We start from the raw sequence: 21091 nt of genomic DNA, 5'->3' as shown, positions 1-21091 counted from the left end.
GAAAATAGAGACACCAGCCACCATAGTCACATGTTTGCCGGGAGCCAGAGCGCCTGACAATACCAAATTTAAAAGTGCTGGCTAATGCTAATCGTAAATTCTTTGAGATTATTATTCACGTTGACAATATTTTCTTTAATCTTCTTTAAGCGCAAAGGAGCAACTGTGTCTAAAGTGCTGGAAAAGAGAGAGTTAAAAGTTTTTGTCACAATATCGAGTTGTTCTAAGCTATCTGGAATGCTGAGATGATGAAACTGACCAGGAATATTATTTATAAAGCAATCTTCAGTGGTAGAAGTGATAGGTCTAACATATTTGTAACAAGGAGTCGGCTTTGCAGTCTTGGCTAAATTAAGTTTACACAAGACTAGATAGTGATCTGAGATGTCATCACTCTGCTGCAGAATTTCAACGGCATCAACATTGATTCCATGTGATAACATTAAATCTTAAATATTAAATATTAGATAAGAGTATGATTACGACAAGGAGTAGGTCCTGACATATGTTGTCTGACTCCGGCCTCTTTAAGATCGCAAGTTTAGGAAAACTTCGGTTTCCCAGTCAGTTACAATTAATTAAACCTACAAGCTTTAATTGTAGGTTACTCACTTGCGCGCGCGCACTCTCTCTCTCTCTCTCTCTCTCTCTCTCTCTGGCTCTCTCTCATTTTCTCTGGTTAATTCATAAAAAAAAATATTACAGCACTATTTTATATCACTTTAGAATTCTAGATCTGATCTATAGATAAACGAGAGGGAAAAAAATCAGAACTATAGGCTATATCTTTTCCGTTTGACCAGCAAAACATTAATGAGTCATGACAGCTTTTATCTTATCTATTTATCCAACCCATTTAAAAACAGTCTGTTGGTGCCATCTTTTGTACATTCATCATATTGCATTGGTTTTCATTTCTTGTCCTCAGAGCACTAATCTGTTTATTTTTAAGTTACACATTCTACATTGATTAAAAAAGAAAATCAAATGCGTTTTTAATGGTAGTATTATTTTATACAGAAATATTTTTTTATAATTCAGATGAGAATAAAGTTAATGTTAATTAAAATTTTAAGGAAAACAAATATATTGATCTGAAAAATTTAATTAATTCAGGTACAATTACCAAATATCTCAAGGTCTTTTTGTCTTTTTAATAAACTAATTATATAACAAATATTGTCAATGCACTACAAATAAACTGGTTCTATGCCTTTACTTAATAAAACTTCAAGGTTTAAGACATTTATTTTCCTTTAATCCAGCCCCCCCACAGAGAGAGAGAGAGAGAGAGAGAGAGAGAGAGAGAGAGAGAGAGAGAGAGAGAGAGAGAGAGAGAGAGAGAGAGAGAATGTAGTAATACACTAGGTGGTACAGCAAGAGACATGCACAATAAAAAAAAAAATTGCCTTCTGCATTTTTGTTTTGCTTTTTCCTCCATTGTACAGAACTCGTACCGAACCGTGGTGTCTGAACCGAGGCATGAACCGAACCGTGACTTCTGTGTACCGTTCCACCCCTAATCTACATCACCAACAATTAGGACTTTATCTGCAGCCAGTACTAACTCTGATAGAAAGTCAGAAAATTCTTTGATAAAGTCTGTATGGTGCCCTGGTGGCCTGTAAACAGTAGCCAGCACAAATATCAAATTCAGCAACCCAAGCTTTATCATGTGTTCATTTGTATTATTTCTGTTTTTTATTTGTTGAACATCAATTACATTTTTACCCTTAGATGGGTTTGGAAGTTTTTTGTATTTCCTAATTCGGGAAACAGACACAGTCTCTATGTGATGACATCTAGGTGAAAGAGGCTCTATGTGATGGGATTTATCTGACCTCAGTGACGTGAGACAGCTAGCAGACGGTTGGTTTAGCCAGTTTGTCTGCTTCCTGACCTGTGCCCCAGATTGTCATGTTTGAGCTCTAAGACTATGTGCCATATTACTAGAGAGAAGAGCAGCACCATCCCAGGAGGGATGAATACCATCTCTTTTCAACAGGTCAAGTCTGCCCCAAGAACTTTTCCCTTTGTCTATGAATTCTATATTATTTTGCGGGCACCACTTAGACAGCCAGCCATTAAGAGAGGACAGTCTACTATCTATCTCATCACTCCTTCATACAGGAAGGGGGCCAGAGCAAATTACATTAATGTTAATGTTAATTTTAGTTATCTCCAACTGGCGAAGTCGAACATCATTAGTTCCAACGCCATGGTACAACGAGTACACTCAGGCCCTTAAGAGAGCAGCCAGAAAAATGGAGTGAAACTGGAAGAAAACAAAACTAGAGGTATTTCACATTTCATGGAAATAGCACGATTGCATACAGAGAGGCCTTAAAAACTGCTAGATCTGCTTATTTTTCAACCCTATTAGAAGAAAATAAACAAAACCCAAGGTATTATTTGAAAATGTGGCTAAACTAACGAAAAATTCAGCTTCAAGCCCAGAAGCTGCCAAGCAGCACGGCAGTAATGACTTAATGAACTTTTTTTACTTACAAGATTGATAATATCAGGTTGAAAATTATAACTTTGCAACAGTCTACTACATAGGAGAGGGTGAATTTTATGAACTCATCGTTAAATCATCTAAATCGTTAAATCACACTCGTTAAATCATCTAAATCGACAACATGTATGTTAGACCCTATAACAACTAATCTATTGAAAGAGATGCTTCCAGAGCTCATAGATCCTCTACTTAATATCATTAATTCATATTTGTCATTAGGATACGTACCAAAAACTCTTAAGCTGGCTAAGATTAAACTGCTTGTAAAAAAAACGCAACTTGATCCTACATAATTAGTAAATTACAGGCCAAAAGTTCAGTATGGTGTACCACAAGGCCTCAGTACTAGGACCCTTGCTGTTCACTCTGTACATGCTACCCTTAGGAGTTATCATTAGGAAGCATGGCATTATGCCGAGTTCACACTGCACAACTTTAAACTTCGGCAGATCGCTGTGCTGTTCAGACTTCATGACTTGCTCTGGAGTCTTGAAGTCGTTGTGGTGTTCACACTACGTGAAACTACGTAAATGATCTGCAAAAGGGGGGTAAACACTACCACGAGCTGACAACAACTCTTTCACCCAACGACTCTATCCGTTCCCCAAACCACGTTTTGTCACGAAAACACACGTGAGAAGTGGAATGGGAAATGGAGCGAAACAGGAGTTGTCTATTTGAAAATGGACGGCGGGACAAAGTTGGCGGTGCAAGTGGTTTGCGCAATGATCTGTTCAGAACCCTGAAAAAAAATAATATGGGTGAAAGGCTGAACTTTTCTTGAAGCCATTGCTGGTGCTGCTGCTGTTTTTCTTTCGGTGACCTCATGCATTGCTCTTTCATTGGCTGTTGCTCGTCGCGACACGTGACACCACAGGCTATCGGCCGACAGCTTCAGATATTTAGCATGCTAGATATCTGTCTGGCGTCGGCGAGGCGTCAGCGAGCGTTTTTGATGCGTCGTTTAGTATTTCACACATAAAGATTGGCGAGCGCGGATCACCCGCAGATTTGCACTAGGGCTGCACAATATATCGTTTTAGCATCGATATCGCGATGTGCGATGTAAGTAGCCTTAGGGATCGTAGTTGATCCATGATTCATGATCAGTACGGGCCAGCAGCTCCCCGGCCCGTAACACTTGCGATTCGCGGATTAATTGCAAAGTTTAACCATCATATAGTGAAAGTTTATCATTTGCATATGTTTTTAAGTCCTGTCAGTTTAAACATCACGCGTAAGAACTTGCGCGTTGTTTTCTGTGAGCCGGGCAGACACAAAGATCAGTGGTCTTTCTCTTATTTCTGAGCTTGAATGAACACGAGAATTCAAAATAAAGTCAGGATGCCCTTCCTGCATTGAACATTTTTTGGCGGCCGCCAAAGCGTATTTTTGTCCCGCCAAAGCCTTATTTGACCGGTGAGTGATAGATGACTGACTGCTGCGCTTGTTAAACTGAGAGAACGAGCAGAGAGAGAGAGCCCCGGCCGCGCGTGCGCACTCTCACCGTTTTCAAACTGTCTTGCTCTCTCTCTCTCCCTCCCTCGTGCATATTAATGAATTAAGTTGACTGAATATCTTTGAGAATACACAATGGTAAAAGGTCGGAAGACCGAAGTTTCATTTTTTTCCTGAACTACCGCTGGTTGTAAGTTGTGCTAGAAAAATCTTCTCTGAAAAGTGTTCCCACACATTCAGATAAACCACACTTTCAATAAACAAACAACAAAAAAAATATATATATCCAGTGATGAAATGTTTTCTGTGTTGAGACAAATCTTGTGCGATGTCCTAACTAACTGCCGGGATAATCACACAACGTGTGCCGTGGTCCGTTAATGACACCTCCAATTCGCGAACTAATGACTCATTTGAACCGATTCATTTTAATGAATGGTTAAAACAAATGATCTGTCCAACACTGAACTCACGAGGCATGGTGAAATTGTTTTCATTTTGCGAGAAATATAAAATATCGCAATGTAATTTTTTCCCAATATTGTGCAGCCCTAATTTGCACGAGATTACAGCCCGACCTGTCGGCGAGCTCGTTAACTTGCAGATCGGGCTTAAATTGGGCTTAAAATCCTGTAGTGTGAACTCTGCATTAGTTTTCACTATTATGCTGACGATACTCAGTTCTATATTTCTTCACGTCCTGACAAAATTTACCAATCCACAAAATTAACGGAATGCATAGCTGATGTAAAAAACTACTAATTTCCTACTACTTAATTCTGAAAAAACAGAGATTCTAATTATTGGACAAAAAAAACTTCCTCACGTAATAACCTAGAATACTGTCTAACACTTGATGGCTGCTCTGTCAAGTCCTTTATATCGGTTAGGAACCTGGGTGTGCTTTTTGATACCAATATTTCACTTGAAAGTCATGTGTCATGTGTCTGTAAAACGTCCTGGTTGCGTATGCAACCCACCGTTCCCTGAAGGAGGGAACAGAGGACGTAGTCGACGGTCGACTGAATTGGGAGATCGCTAGAGAGCCTGTCTTCTTCGAGCACTATTGAACGAGCCAATGTAATTGTGCTGGTGTTCTACAGCGCGAGTGCAGCGGTGATCGCGAGCTTTGAGCTCTCAACTGCTGTTTTAACAGCAACAAATTTCTAAATGTTTGTGTGTGTTGATGGCTGGTTAGAGGGCGGAAAAGTGAACGAGCCAATGTAATTTGCGTGCGTGATTCGCATCACACACTCCGCCCCCGCGGCGCGGGTATAAATACGGAAGTGGATGCACGCACTAGTTGCTTTTCGCTGAGGAGCCGAAAGTAACCCGGGGTCAGCGGTGGTCCAGCGGTAGTGGCAAGGAGAATACGTCCTCCGTTCCCTCCTTCAGGGAACGGTGGGTTGCATACGCAACCAGGACGTTCCCTTTCAGTCGAGAACGTCAGACGTAGTCGACGGTCGACTGAATTGGGATCACCCATTGAACACGCCACTAACGCTGCCACCTTCCAGTGCCTAAACCAAAGCCTCCTGATGCCCCCGCAAACTTAAGGCGGGGAAGGACAGGGCTTAGGCCAGGGAAGTCACTGCTGTTCCTACAGGACCACTGGGAAAGCGTTCCCCGTACGTTGGAAGGAAGGGACGCTGCGGAAGCCACATCCAACCCGAGGGAGGTAATGTGGAGAACACACATATGAACTGGGCGGAAACCGGGCAGTCTAACATATGGAATGTCACTGGGGTGGCTCCAGCCTAAGACGGGGGGAGACACACCGGACAGTGACGGCAGAGAGACTCTGCCGAGGGAAGACACGGGCTCACCGCAGGGAGCCGTATCGTGGAAGAATACACATATGGGGTCACCGAAGGGACCGCAACATATGGACCCAGCCTAACACAGGTTCCACACTGCTTACGAGTGGTAGGCCTAACACCAGACGTTCCGCACGTCCGACGTCGGAGGGGTGTGGAGGAACTCAACAGGGTTCAATTTTGAGGGAACTCAACTGGAGTAGAAAGGCGCACGTATCCAGTCCATAAGAGGGGAATGGCGCAGCAAGCCGACACTTGAACCGGGCTCACGGTGAAACTGGCTTCATGAGAAGGGAGCCCACGGGAAGCAGCGGTTCAACTAGGTGTCGTCCAGCCCCCAACTCTAGAATCTGTTTAGCAAAGTATATCGTCAACGCCCAGGCGGAGCACTTTACACTCATCATAGAGGAGCTCAACACCTAAGTGGACATGTTGCATCTCGGATCTTTGCCGAAATGAAGGCAAGCACTAAGTGCAACTTTGCATGGAAACAGCCTTCCCTCTCTGCTGAATTCCAACAGATATTTGAAGAGCTGGTCTGAGGTCTATGACTTGCATTCTGTACACGTCCAAGCGAACGGACAGAGAAGCCAGGGCTGGATCTGCCTCCTCCAGGGCAGCGCTTGCAGGCTCACCACCTGCTCCTATTACGGGAGAGGTAGGAACCTTGGGCACAATCCGAGCCGGGGTCTCAGCTTGTGAGAGTTAGCCGGCCCAGACTCCAGGCACAATACGTTGACCGAAAGCGAGCAAGTCCCTACCCTCTAGTAGAGACCACGCGAGCAGGAGAACTGATATAACAGAATTTTTAACTCACTACCTGCAGTGGCTCAGGGGCGGTCTCTGCAGTGCAGTCGCACCAGGGACAAGGCCAAAGAGGATAAAGAGGGACACAAGGATTTACAAGACCTTGCTCCTCAGGAACCTGACGATCAGAACGTGCTTCTGCATACTTCTGCAACACGATGAGCGTCGTTTAAACACCGAGGCAACATCATTTTGAGGGTGATCTAGGAAAACAGCCTACTGCAACCCATTTTGCAGGAAAGAGAGCACTGAAGTGATCGAAAGCTTTCAGGATCTCCTCTGGAGAGAAGACGCACTCAACGACTAGGTTCCACTTCTAAAGGCGTAAGCACGCTACCCCATTCTAGGGGGTGCTCGCAGAAGTGATGGTAACTATCACACATTCTTGTGATAGCCACCTGAACCTCCGCGTTCAGATGTAAGACCGCCCGGAATCTCCGGGGGAAGAACGCGTGTGCCATCGTGCCCCGTCCCCGAAAGAGTTTTCAGGGGAAGTCAGGAAGGCTGTTGAAGGGAACCAGGTCTAGTTGTGCCAATAAGGGGCAACTATGAAGACCTGTTCCTCTCCTGACTTGGCACGTAGGTGCAAGTGACGGGCGCAAAAGACAGGAGCATTGCTCAACACAACATGTGAAGATCACTGGGCTTCAGGAGCGTTTTCTGCTCAGCACTTGGGTGTGACAAGTTCACTGAGCTTCAGGAGCATTCCTGCTCAACACCTGAGTGTGATAAACTCACCGAGCTTCAGGAGCATTTCTGCTCAACACTTGAGTACGAAGAACCTCACTGAGCGACAGGAGCATTTCTGCTCAGCACTTGAGTGTGACAAGTTCACTGAACTTCAGGAGCATTCCTGCTCAACACCTGAGTGTGATAAACTCACTGAGCTTCAGGAGCATTTCTGCTCAACACCTGAGTGCGAAGAATTTCACTGAACGACAGGAGCATTTCTGCTCAGCACTTGAGTGTGACAAGTTCACTGAGCTTCAGGAGCATTACTGCTCAACACCTGAGTGTGATAAACTCACTGAGCTTCAGGAGCATTTCTGCTCAACACTTGAGTGCGAGGAACTTCACTGAGCACCAGGAGCATTTCTGCTCAGCACTGCGTGTGACGAATTCACTGAGCTAACTGTGATGAACTCACAGAGCTACAGGAGCATTGCTGCTCAACACCTGAGTGCGATGAACTTCACTGAGTTTCAGGAGCAATTCTGCTCAACATGAAGAGTGATGATTTCACTGACTTGAGCAGGCGCAAGGCGACCATGAGTCGCAGTCACTTTTAGAAGGCTCACTGGGGTTAAACGCATTTCTGCGGGTCCCTGGGGCAGCTGAGACCCAGTGTTTGTCCAAGGGTAGTCCGCTCGGTTTACCCAAACACTGGCGGAAAAATAAAACCGGGGGGGCAACTGAGCGGCCCCGGAATGGTCATGACCCAGCCGGACCCAGGGGATGGAGTCTCCACTTGCTCTGGCTATAACTGTCGTGAGGCTCGATGGCGGCACGATTGAGTAAGCGGGAGGAGTGGAACAAGGCGCCCTCAGAAGCGTCTGACTCCAAGGAGGAGGTGACGGGTGAGTTTGTGACATGCAGGGGAAGCTTGTGCAACGGTCGCAATGTCTAACAACTCGAGGCACGAATGCCCGTGTAGTCGGGGGTCGCCCAGGCCCCCGTTAAAACACGCCCTTTGTACATGGCCCCTCTGTTGAAGAGGGTTTGGCAGCAGACCGGGATGAACTATAGTCACACAGGGTGAGCTGCTCTGCCACCGTCACCTCGGGACTCGATCGTGAAGCTAGCGCTGAAGCGGTCACATATGGAGGGAGCCAAAGGCTGCGACTACCATATACCCCAGGAGCCTCTGAAAGTTCTTTCAGTGGGACCCTTTCTCACTTCAACACCAGCTGAACACATTCTCATTGGAGAGACATGTTGGACCGAGTACCTCTCCAAAACTAGAAAAGAGATACTCAGCCCGTGGGCGAGATTACTCTCTTCCAGTTGACCTGAAGACCCAACGGGCTCTGGAGCACTCGAGGGGAAGGACACTGTACTGATACTCCACCCTTAGACGCAACACACAGGATGGCCTGCGGTGCGGGAGGTAGAGATCTGAAGCACATGTCTTTCAGGTCAAAGCTGCAGACCAATCTTGGGCCAAGATGGTCACGACCCACCCCCTAGTAGCACGAAGAACGAGTTTACAACTGGCCTTCGTACCGGCTGGAGGAGCGGCTATATCAAATCCTTCGCCAGCAGGATAAGATAAGCACGCACAAGTCAGGAGCACTGCTCAACACTCGGTGTGATGAATATCACTGAATTTTCAGGAGCACGTCTGCTCAACACCTAATGTGATGACTATCACTGACTTGAGCGGGGTAGCCGAGCCTGAGGTGGGGCAGCAAAGTAGAGAGAGTGGTGTTAGTGTGCTGTGCAACACTTACCTGTCTCCACAAGCGGCAGGGGGCGCGTGAGAAGGCGGATGACCGGGTCCTCGAACGCACCAAGCTGCCTGCTGGCGACCAAGGGGGAGCTGAGGGGTGTAAGGCTATACAGGGTCACACCCGCCAGACTGGCCCTCTTGGGACCCAGGAACAGATGAAATTGCTCTCTCTTTGAAGTGTGGGTACCGCTTGCTCCGCTTTTTTTTTTTTTTTTTTTTGGGAGCCAGCGGCGGAACAGACACACACACAAACAAAGGCTCCACCCGGCCCTCACCCGGGGGGAGGGAGTGATCGTGCCACTCCAAAAGCATCTCATCCATTCCTGGGCGGCCCGCTCCGGAATGCTTTCGCTGTCGCTTGCCACCTGGCTTGGCAGCGCCTGGAGCGGGCTGGGCGTCTCTACTGCGGCCGGCTCCATGCTGAGGCCTGGGTGGAGGCTGCTGCGGAGGGCCAGCAGGAGCGGCGGCCGGAGAACACCCACGGCGACGAGCAGGCGGAGGAGCTGCCACCGGCGGCGGGTGGAGGCAGCAGCTGGCCACCGGGGCAGGATGTGCCGGATGACCTCCTTCTGCGCTTGAGCGGCAGAGAACTGTTTGATGCAGTTCTCCACCGCGTCGCCGACCAGCCCAACCTGGGAAATTGGGGAGACCAGGAACCGAACCTTGTCCGCATCCGCCATACCAACCAGGCTGAGCCAACGAAGGCGCTACTTGACCACCAAGGTGGACATTGCCAGACCGATCACGCACGCTACGACACCCGTACCCCGGAGGGTGAGGTCGGATGCAGTGCGGTGCTCACCTATGAGCGCACGGTCTGGATTACCCTCGTGCATGCCATGGGTGCCCTAGCCTGCAGCAACGCCATGGCACGCAAGAGGAAGGGGCTTGCCCACAGGCTTTGTAAGCTCTGCCCGTCGGAACAGACGAAACTCACAGGCCTTAGGGGGGAGACGAGGATCCCCCCAAAAGGCAGCGGCCGCCGGACACAGGTGCACCTGTGTCGACAGACCGCTCCAATGGAGGGACACCTCGCAACCCTTCACCGTTCCTCCATCAAGGGTAATGAGGGGGAAAAGCTATTCAGGCAGTTTCTGGCAGAGAAAGATGCTGTTCACCACCTGATAAGCTCTCCATGCATTTCGGGAAAGAAAGGCACTGGGGCGGCGAGCTGAGAACCAGCGCGGCCCGCCCCAAGATACCAAACTCCAGATTCCAACCGAGACTGAACGGGACACGGTGGAGGTTCCACTCGAGCCCGGCAGCCTCGGCGGCCCGTTTCAGCATAGCTGATAATTCTGGATCCGGCTCGGGCAACATTGAACTCCCGGAGGGAGACAATGCAGCCGAGTCATCATCTCTAGAAGTCAGCTCAACCTCCGATGCTGCAATCGGCGTCCTGTCCTCCAGGGGAACCCGGAGTGAAACCGCTGGCCCACCCATTACAGATGGACCAGCAGACAACACAGGAGGCTCCAGTGGTTGCAGTGGAAGGGAGGAGTGAGGAGCCCACAGGGAATGGTTACCGGGCGGGACATCCAACACTATCCTCCGGTCACCCATCCCACACAGCACCCGAGGGTGGGGCATGGTAATGGGGACTCGCTCTCCGCGAACGAAGGCGAGTCTCGCCCTCAACACTGCGACAGTCATGTTCCCACCGTGAAAACATGAGCTGTCCACAAAAGCTGTCTCAGCGTGCTGTAAGCCCAAACACGTGACACAACAGTTGTGACCATCAGAGAGAGACAGGGAACGACCGCACCCAGAAACGCACGGGCGGAATGACATCTTGAAAAAGACGCAAACGCACCCGTGTTGCTCTTTCAGAAAATAGGACCGTCACCAGTGCCGGAGCACACAGGGGAATGACCGCGGCAACACTGAACAGAGAACTGAAACAGTGAAGCACTCACTTTTCCGCCCTCTAACCAGCCATCAACACACACAAACATTTAGAAATTTGTTGCTGTTAAAACAGCAGTTGAGAGCTCAAAGCTCGCGATCACCGCTGCACTCGCGCTGTAGAACACCAGCACAATTACATTGGCTCGTTCAATAGTACTCGAAGAAGACAGGCTCTCTAGCGATCTCCCAATTCAGTCGACCGTCGACTACGTCTGACGTTCTCGACTGAAAGGGAACTGCATTTTTTCATCTTAAATATATATCTAAATTACGTCATATGCTCTCAATGAGAAATGCAGAACAATTGGTTCATGCGTTCATGACATCAAGGCTAGATTATTTTAATGCTCTACTGGGTGGTTGCCCTGCACGCTTAATAAACAAACTACAGCTGGTCCAAAATGCAGCCGCTAGAGTTTTTACCAGACCAAGGAAGTACGACCATATTAGCCCGGTTCTGTCAACACTGCATTAGCTCCCTAGTAAACATTGTATAATTCTTTTAAATATTGCTGATTACTTACAAAGTACTTACAAGCCACCAGGCACTGTTTTATGCAAATGAGTGGCCGGATCACATTAAAGGTTTTCTGTTAGAACGGTGTCGTGTTAGCAGCCCCTAAGTAAATAACTAATGATCGTTGCAACGGAAGTGAATCAATCAAAACTAACTTTAGCTGGACAATAACTTTATTCTAGAGCTACTGTAAAGCCAAAACAATCCCTGTTACTTTAATTTCCTATTATCACTGTAAAGCTGCTTTGAAACAGTCCATATTGTTAAAAGCGCTACATAAATGAAGGTGACTTGACACCAGCTATATGTGTAGAGGAGAGAGAGTGATAGAGCCAATTAAATGGATGGGGATTATTAGGAGGCCATGATTGGCAAGGGCCATTGGAGGGAATGTGTCCAGGACATGGTTACACCCCTGCTCTTTACGAGAAGTGCCATGGGATTTTTAATATCCACAGAGAGTCAGGACCTCGCCTATTTGTCCTGCTTTCTACATTTTGGTGCTACTGTTTTAAGTTATGCATATGTATACTTAAAAATAAAAAAATAGCATGTCATACCAACATAATAACTTATGAATGTATTTTATCATATATTACTTTACTCTTTATATCATGCCAGACTTTGGTTGGTTTAGATTAGATTCTCATGGCCTGTGGGCTATATTTTTAACATCCCCAATTTATGCATCACCATTATGTCTTCAACAAAGGAACACAGTGCACTTTATGTGTTTGGAAATATTTCTGCAAACAATTAGGTGTAAACAGCAGCCAACTATGAGCTAGAGCAGTTAACATCCAAGCTGATCAAGAGGAACTTAAAGTAAACTGCTAAATATTGTGATTATAGTGATTTTAAGTCCTGCTCCTGGAAAGCTGCCATCCTGCAGAGATCAGCCCAACCAAAGGTTAGTAAATCAAGGTTACTTGAAATTGACAGGCAGGTATTTTAAAGCAGGGTTGGAACTGAAGCCGGCAGAAAGGTCTATCTCCAGGAGCAGATTTGGCACTCCCTGCATTAAAAGGAAATGGAAAGTAGACTAAGCATCTGTTTTAGACTCCAACTTTATGTAGAGATTTATTACTAAACACCTCCACCAGGAATTCATCAGAGATTAGATATGGAAAAATATTACTACAACAAACCTTAATATCTCCAGCTGACAATTTTGGCTCTTCACTCCATTAGAGAGCACCTTCAATGTCGAATCCTGCAGGTCATTGTTGCTCAGATCCAACTCTCTCAAGACACAGTGTGAAGATTGCAGAGCTAATGCCAGACTCTTATAGCACTGCTCTGAGAGATTACAGCCAGCAAGACTGAGGGACAAAATATGTAATAAAAAAGAAGGTAACTTCACTTCAGAAAAATGTGTTAATTGTAAATGTACATAAATTAAACACTCACATAGCTTTTGTGCAGTTGATCACAGTTGGTATCAGTCTTCTTCTACCCTCAACTGATGTGTTGTATTTCTTGAGGTCCAGCTCATCCAGCACCTCCTCTGACATCTGAAGCATGTAGGCGATTATTGAGCAGTGAGCAGGAGAGAGTTTCTTCTTTGAGTGTTTGTCTGATTTCACAAACTCCTGAATCTCTCTGGACAGAGTCTGATCTTTCACTTCCAGCAGACAGAGGAACAGATTGATGGATCTTTCAGTGGAGAGTCCATGTCCATCTTTAATCTTCTCCTTTATGTACTGTGTGGTTCTCCTGATGCTCTCTGAGCTGTTCTCTGTGTGCGTCAGTAGATCCTGTAAGAGTCTCTGATTGGACTCCAGTGAGATGCCCAGCAGGAACCGCAGGAACAGATCCAGCTGTCCATTCTCACTCTTAAGGGCTTTATCTACTGTTTCCCTATGCAGACAATGAACTACATCCAAAAACTTGGATGTGTCGACATTTTTCATTACATAAAGGTAAAACAAATAGAAAGCAGCGAGAAACTCCTGGACGCTCAGATGAATGAAGCTGTAGATTTTCCTCTGATGAATCACAGATTCCTCCTTAATGATCTCAGTGCAAATCCCAGAATACACTGAGGCGTCAGTGACGTCTATTCCGTTTTCAATCAGGTCCTCCTCATAGAACATCACATTGCCCTTCATCAGCTGTTTGAAAGCCAATTCAGCAAGTTTCAGAATCACTTCTCTGTTGGACTGCAGGAGTTTCTCTGGATCTCTCTCTTCATACTTCTGATTCCTCATTCTGATCTGAATCAGCAGGAAGTGGATGTACATTTCAGTCAGAGTTTGAGGGATTTCTGCACTCAGGTCTTCTTTCAGGAGTTTTTGAAGCACAGTGGATGAGATCCAGCAGAAAACGGGTATATGACACATGATGTTGAGGCTTCTTGCTCTTCTGATGTGCGAGATGATTCTGCTGGCTTGATGCTCGTCACTGATTCTCTTCCTGAAATATTCCTCCTTCTGAGGCTCATTGAATCCCTGAATCTCTGTCAGACAGTTGATGTATTTGGAGGGGACCTGATTGGCTGCTGCTGGTCTGGAGGTGATCCAGATGAGAGCAGAGGAAAGCAGCTCTCCTTTAATGAGGTTTGACATCAACACACCCACTGATGAAGTCTCAGTCACATCTGAAACTTTCTGAGCGTCTGGAAACATCAGTGTGATTCTGCTTTCATCCAGACCATCAAAGATGAACACAACTTTACGCTCCTCGTAAATCTTTGAGTCCAGATCTTTAAGTTCAGGATGAAAGTCCAGCAAAAGTCTGCGAAGACTGTACTGATGATCTCGGATCAAGTTCAGCTCTCGAAACGGAAGCACAAACATGAAATCTACATCCTGATTGGCTTTCCCCTCGGCCCAGTCCAGAATGAACTTCTGCACAGAGACGGTTTTCCCGATTCCAGCGATGCCTTTAGTAAGAACAGTCTTGATTTGGTCTTTCTCCTCACATCCTGGTTCAGGTGAGGCTTTAAAGATGTCATTGCAATTGATTGGAGTGTCTTGTGAGTGTTGTGTTCTGGCTGATTTCTCCATCTGTAAAACCTCATGTTCTTCATTCACTTCTTCACTCTCTCCCTCTATGATGTAGAGCTGTGTGTAGATCCTGTTCAGGAGGGTTTCATTCTCTTGGAGTTTGGTTCCTTCAAATAATCTCTCATACGTGTACTTCATGCTGGTTTTGTGTTGGTCTTTAACTCTCTGCAGGTCTCCAGGCTCCAGTGTGTGTTTATTCAGGACTGCTATAGTTTTGTCCTGCCTGATGTGAGTGTGAAATTGGGATGTAGATGACGGTACAGATCTGAACATCTCATGTACCTCTCCCTTGCTGAAATTGAAAATAACATAGCAGCAAAAAGGACTATGGCAGTAATACAAGGACAGCTGACAACATCAGAAATATATTGGTTATTAGAAATAAATTTTAACACCCCTCATCAAGTTGCTCCCCTGTACAGTGTATATGTTACATATTTTGAAATTTAGTGCCATTTCATTTAGTTTATTATATCATTATTACACTGAGATGCACTACAGTAAAATTAGAAAGTAAATATTTATACTAACAGAGGATCAGAACACACTGGTTCATCACTCAATCTGGGGGGTTGCTCCATGGATCTGCTACTCTTCAGAGACACACCACTTGGTTCTGGAGACTCAGAACTCGGCCTCTTCTTCCTGCTGATTCTGACAAAATACAAACAAAACAGCATAGTAATACTTAGACAATATTTAAATGGGTTGGTTCAAAAATAAATATTCTGTCACTCGAAAGTTTATAACTTTCATTAATCTTTCAAACACAAATCAATATATTTTTTAATAAAACTGTGAAATTCCATGCAAAGTCTATACAACCACATTTTGAAAGATCCAATAGGGTCTCCCTAAAGGCTAAATTAAATTTTTTCATATATAAAGTGATCGTATCTCTTCACAAAACTTGGATTAAATCACTTGATTCATTTAGATTTGTTTTATGATGCCATTATGAACATTTTGGATCTTCAATATTTTGTTGACATGAACTTTCAGCAGTAGGACAGAAATCTCCCAGGTTTCATTAAAAGCAAACTGGGTGATAAAATAACGAAAATTATTGCGATATAATTAGAGTTTGATAAATGTTAGATAATGTTTATGTGCCAGAAGCGGAACGAAACTAAATTGAACCGCGCGCCACACAGAAGTCCAAACAGCAACTGGACTTCTAACTGGACTTCAAACAAGATCAGATGTGTTTACTTGCTGAATGGTCTCAGTCACACGACCACTAAACAGCGATGTGAGATCCAGTGAGAAGCGCTTGAATTCAGCGAAGAACACAAATGTCTCTGTGATTTAAACTGGTTTAAATCCAGTTTAAAATTGCGCTGACAAGCAGGAAACACTGCACAAAGATGAAGTCAGAAAGCTTTTCAATCTACAAATCACCATAATTTATCATGGATTTACTGTAGTAACACTAACTGCACCATGGAATTGTGGCAGAAATGTGGGATATTCATGTCAAATTTTATCATATTATTATGTAGACATGTATTACATATAATTACAGTATTTTTGTGATAAAGCTATAATGTTTGTGAATTTTTACTAAATGTATGTAGGTTACTGGTTTTCATACAAAAACCATAGAAACCACATAGTTAGATTCTACCATGGTATTGAGGTTGTTACGGTGTTTATTCATTTTGTCATGTTTCTGGTTTGTGGTTTCTCTGTCTTTGGTCTTTTATTCAGTTTGTGCCTTGTTAATTGTAGTCTGTTATCCTAGTCATGTCATTATTAGGTCCCTTGTTTCAGGTGTGTTGTCTTGTTAGGTTGTATGGTCCCGCTCGGTGTTCTGATTTGCCCCAGTTGTGTCTGGTTCCCTCATCCCGTCTGTGTATTTAAATCCTGTCTGCTCTTTTGTTCGTGGTCAGTTATTGAATGTATGTTTTAATGTGCGTACCACGAGTATCTTGTCTGTCTGTATCTGTAATTAAAGTCTACTGCTGCATTTAGATCCGCCTACTGCCTTTGCTTCCACGCAAATTCGTAACAGAATAACTGACCCCCTAGGATCTAGCAGCCATGCCTACCTGGAGTCCTGATGTCCAGATCCTCTGTCTTCGCCAGGAGAATCGCGCCATCGAGGATTATGTCGCAGAATTCCTCGAGCTGGCATATCTCGCGCAAATGAACACCCACGGCTTGAAGATCTTCTTCCGCGGAGGATTATCGGAACCACTCCGGTCTCTGATGCCCGAACCTGGTCCTCACGGATCTTTAGAATGGTACGTTGACCTGGCCCTGTTGTGGAGCGGTTCCCCGTTTACTGTGGGCGTGGAGGAAAAGCTGCGAGAGCCTGCGCTTAACGTCAGCCCGGTCGCGCCCGCGCTTCACTTCAGCTGCTCAGCCGAGACCACGCTCCACGAGCCTGCACTTCACGTGAACCGAGTCGAGCCCGCTTTCCACGACATGCCTGAGCTTCTTCCTGCCGAGACCGACATGCCTGAGCTTCTTCCTGCCGAGATCGACATGCCTGAGGCTGAGCTTCTGTCTTCCGAACCCGCACGTCGCTTCAGCCTCGACAAACCCGAGTCAAGTGAGTCAAGTGCCGCCGAGTCAAGTGAGACCGCGCTTCCCGAGTCAAGCGAGTCAATTGCCGCCGAGTCAAGTGCCGCCGAGTCAAGTGAGTCAAGCGCCGCCGAGTCAAGTGAGTCAAGTGCCAAGTCAAGTGAATCAAGTGCCAAGTCAAGTGAATCAAGTGCCAAGTCAAGTGAATCAAGTGCCAAGTCAGGTGAATCAAGTGCCAAGTCAGGTGAATCAAGTGCCAAGTCAGGTGAATCAAGTGCCAAGTCAGGTGAATCAAGTGCCAAGTCAGGTGAATCAAGTGCCAAGTCAGGTGAATCAAGTGCCAAGTCAGGTGAATCAAGTGCCGAGTCAGGTGAATCAAGTGCCGAGTCAGGTGAATCAAGTGCCGAGTCAGGTGAATCAAGTGCCGAGTCAAGTGAATCAAGTGCCAAGCCCCGCCTCTGCGCCTCGCCCTGCCTGCGCCCTTCAAGCTCCGGGAGGCCTGCCCGGAACCCATCTTCCACCTGGAGGTTCCTCCCGAGGATTTCCCCAAGTATTTTTTGGGGGGGGGCAGAAGGTACTCCGTGAGGGCCATGGAGACGACGTCGACATGGTCCTCATCCTCGTCTGAGTCTGCTCCGACCATCTCATCGTGCTCCGCCCTGGCCTTTGCCACGCCATGCTCCACCCTGGCCTTTGCCACGCCATGCTCCGCCCTGGCCTTCGCCTCGTCCTGCTCCGCCCTGGCCTTCGCCTCATCCTGCTCCACCCTGGCCGCCGTCACGTCCTGCTCCGCCCTGGAGGCTTCCTGTTCCGGGCAAGCCACGCCCTCGTCAGCCTCCAGGGCGCCCACCCTCCCGCCCCTATTTGATGTTCATTCGGCGCGGGGTCGCGCCTTATGGAAGGGGGGGATAATGTTACGGTGTTTATTCATTTTGTCATGTTTCTGGTTTGTGGTTTCTCTGTCTTTGGTCTTTTATTCAGTTTGTGCCTTGTTAATTGTAGTCTGTTATCCTAGTCATGTCATTATTAGGTCCCTTGTTTCAGGTGTGTTGTCTTGTTAGGTTGTATGGTCCCGCTCGGTGTTCTGATTTGCCCCAGCTGTGTCTTGTTCCCTCATCCCGTCTGTGTATTTAAATCCTGTCTGCTCTTTTGTTCGTGGTCAGTTATTGAATGTATGTTTTAATGTGCGTACCACGAGTATCTTGTCTGTCTGTATCTGTAATTAAAGTCTACTGCTGCATTTAGATCCGCCTACTGCCTTTGCTTCCACGCAAATTCGTAACAGAGGTGCTATATGCGGGGTTTTAACTGTGTTAACTAAATATATGATATTATGGATGACCAATGGTTAATTTGAACAAAACTCAAATAGTCACAATATTTTTACCATAGAAAAAATGAGGTTGTTACAATTTTTTACAGATGTTTCTGTTTTTGTTAATGAACATAAATGTATATCTCCATCTTAACTTAAGCTACTACTACTGTCAACTCACTGTCGAAAGTGCATTCCCTAGAGACAGAACATGTAAGATGATTAATATTGCAGCCTGCACTGCAAACTGATTAATTTGATTAATAAAATCAAATAACATCAACAACATCAAAATCAGGTAGCACAAACCTGTTTCATAACTAGAAACAATATGACACATTAGCACATTTAGAAACTAAAAAATATATATTTTTCTATACATTTATTTATTGTTAATTGTTTATTCCCAATGCTTGCTAAAGTTTCGTCATCTGCTGCCTTAAACGCACCAGCTCTTTAAAACCAATGGATTTTGATTGGCAAAAAGGACTATGGCAGTGATATAATGACTAACAAACATAAAAAAATATAGATTATAAATAAATTTGGCACCCCTCCTCAAGTTGCTCCCCTGTGCAATGCATATGTTAGTCCTACATATTTTGGAGTACATTTAGTGATATTTCATTTAGTTTATTATATCATTATTAATCTGAGATGCACTACAGTAAATTAGAAATTAAATGTTTATATGTTTATACTAACAGAGGATCAGAACACACTGGTTCATCACTCAATCTGGGGGGTTGCTCCATGGATCTGCTACTCTTCACAGACACACCACTCCGTTCTGGAGACTCTGGTCGTTGTCTCTTCCTCCTCCTGATGCAGGAAAAAACAGCATTTTAGGCAATACTTCAACGGGTTAGTTCAAAAATAAATATTTGATAAATATCTGAAAGATGGCTGTTGTTGGAACTCCAAAAACAGCATTACCAGCTTCACATATTACTAACCAGACTCACTTTATTTCTGTCAGACGTCTACAAAGATCTTATTAAAGGGATACTCCACGTGTTTTCATATTAAACTGTTATTCCCTTAACTAAGACAAGTTGATACATACCTCTCTCGTCGTGCACAAAATCGCTCTGTCTTGCGGCGAAACTTTGTTAGCACTTAGCTTAGCCCAGTTCATTCAATAGGGGCCAAGCAGAGAAGCGACCAAACACCTCCACGTTTTCCCTATTTACATACAGTTATTTGAGTAGTGTAACTCGACGTAGGACGGTGACACAAAATAAAATGTTGCACTTTTCTAAGCGTGTAAAATGGATAAATATACTGTATGGCGGAATACCATAGCAAGAGCTTGGGAGCACTTCGACTTGGCGCAGTAATATCATCACTCGTGAAAAATCCTCTCACCGGCCCCCGCTCCCTCTCCTCCTCCCTCTCATTTCTGTCAATAGAAACTCTAATGTGTGTCACCATAACAGTGATTAGTGTTTCCATTAGTTCCGGTCTTAACTCTTATTAAATCTTTTTAATTAATTGGCTGCTGTGAAGGTTTGTTTGTAAATCACATTTGCAGCAACTAAGAAAGCTAAAGTGAAATGAGATCAGGTGATGGTTACCTGTGTAAGGATGTATTATCATCATGAAAAAACCTGATTTTCTGATGTCATTTGAATCAAGCTGACAAAATGTATTGAACCATTTATGATACAAACCCTGTATTCCAGCAATCAAATTCTAACAACCATGAGCACATTAAGTTGGTGTACAGTGAAAAACACAGACATCAATCATCGTATGAATCTCACCAATGGTGACAATCAATAGGGCCATGCTGCAATGCATCCTGGGTACCAGCTTAGTACAAAACTCCCAGCATGCACTTCAGCATGAATACATTATGCAGCTGAATTGTCCTATTATGTTTAACCCTTAATATTTTTCTAAGATTCAATTGATATTGATTGAGGTCACTTCATGATGATAACCAAATCATCAACAGGTGACAAACATCACCTGACCTGATCTCATTTCGTTTTAGCTTTCTATGCAACTATAGATGTGTTTTACAAACACACTGTCATAGCAGCCAAGAAAGACAAAAGATTACTTCTTCTTCTTCTTCTTCTGATTAATGGCGGATCATATCTTTACGATATATACCGCCACCTACTGGACTACTACACAGGAGTGTGTAAAAAGGACGTTGGCAAATGATACATCAAATCATAAAAAAAATAAAAAATAAAAAAAATAATAAAAAAAACCCCACTAAATTCTTCTACTTAAACCAGTATCATTAAGATATATAATTAAATATTTGCTTCTTTGTCCCTGCATTCCTTGTTCCTGTAAAATATTATGAATATCATTTTCTGCATCAGCGTCTTTCCATTTCTGTCTAAATTTGTCAAATTTCTTACATTTAAATAAAACATGGGTGACATCCTCCAATACTTTACTTTCAGAGCATATGCCATTACTTTTACCTATTAAGGATAACGTGGAATTAAGGCCTGTGTGACCCAACCTCAATCTGGTTATCATACCTTCTTCATGCCTATTAAGACCCAATGAGGTGATTCTTTTCCCTCCAACACAGTTCTGGTTAATGTCTGGCATTCTTCTCTAACTCCCATTCATCTTGCCACTTTAGTGTAATCTGTGATTTAATTAAAGCTTTAGCATCTCCTTTACCCAATGGAATGTGAATTTGTACTTGGTCTAATTCCAGAGCTTTTTTAGCTAACTTATCAGCAATTTCATTGCCATCAATTCCATAATGTCCTGGAATCCAACAGAAC

At 44.8% G+C, this 21091-nt stretch overlaps 1 protein-coding gene across 5 annotated transcripts in view; it reads right to left on the bottom strand.

Annotated features, from left to right (window-relative positions):
* Window positions 1-21091, bottom strand: part of LOC143705724 (NLR family CARD domain-containing protein 3-like) — a 137695-nt gene that overhangs the window by 73616 nt on the left and 42988 nt on the right. For 3 of the 5 annotated variants that reach the window (XM_077197516.1, XM_077197515.1, XM_077197517.1), the window contains exons 3-6: window positions 19035-19151; window positions 15017-15139; window positions 12888-14777; window positions 12626-12799 (exon numbers count right to left, since the gene is read on the bottom strand). The exons of 1 other annotated variant lie outside the window; for it this stretch is intronic. In XM_077197516.1, coding sequence (XP_077053631.1) covers window positions 12626-12799; window positions 12888-14777; window positions 15017-15139; window positions 19035-19151 — 2304 coding nt within the window. The remainder of the gene's footprint in view (window positions 1-12625; window positions 12800-12887; window positions 14778-15016; window positions 15140-19034; window positions 19152-21091) is intronic. One more of the 5 variants, XM_077197521.1, reaches the window with a different exon arrangement.

This window comes from Siphateles boraxobius, unplaced genomic scaffold (genome assembly GCF_051911475.1).
Source record: "Siphateles boraxobius isolate OS27281-9 unplaced genomic scaffold, OSU_SipBor_1 111, whole genome shotgun sequence".
In the NCBI taxonomy this organism is placed as follows: domain Eukaryota; kingdom Metazoa; phylum Chordata; class Actinopteri; order Cypriniformes; family Leuciscidae; genus Siphateles; species Siphateles boraxobius.
Note: the sequence above shows the minus strand (reverse complement) of the source record. Positions and strands in the feature narration are given on the sequence as shown.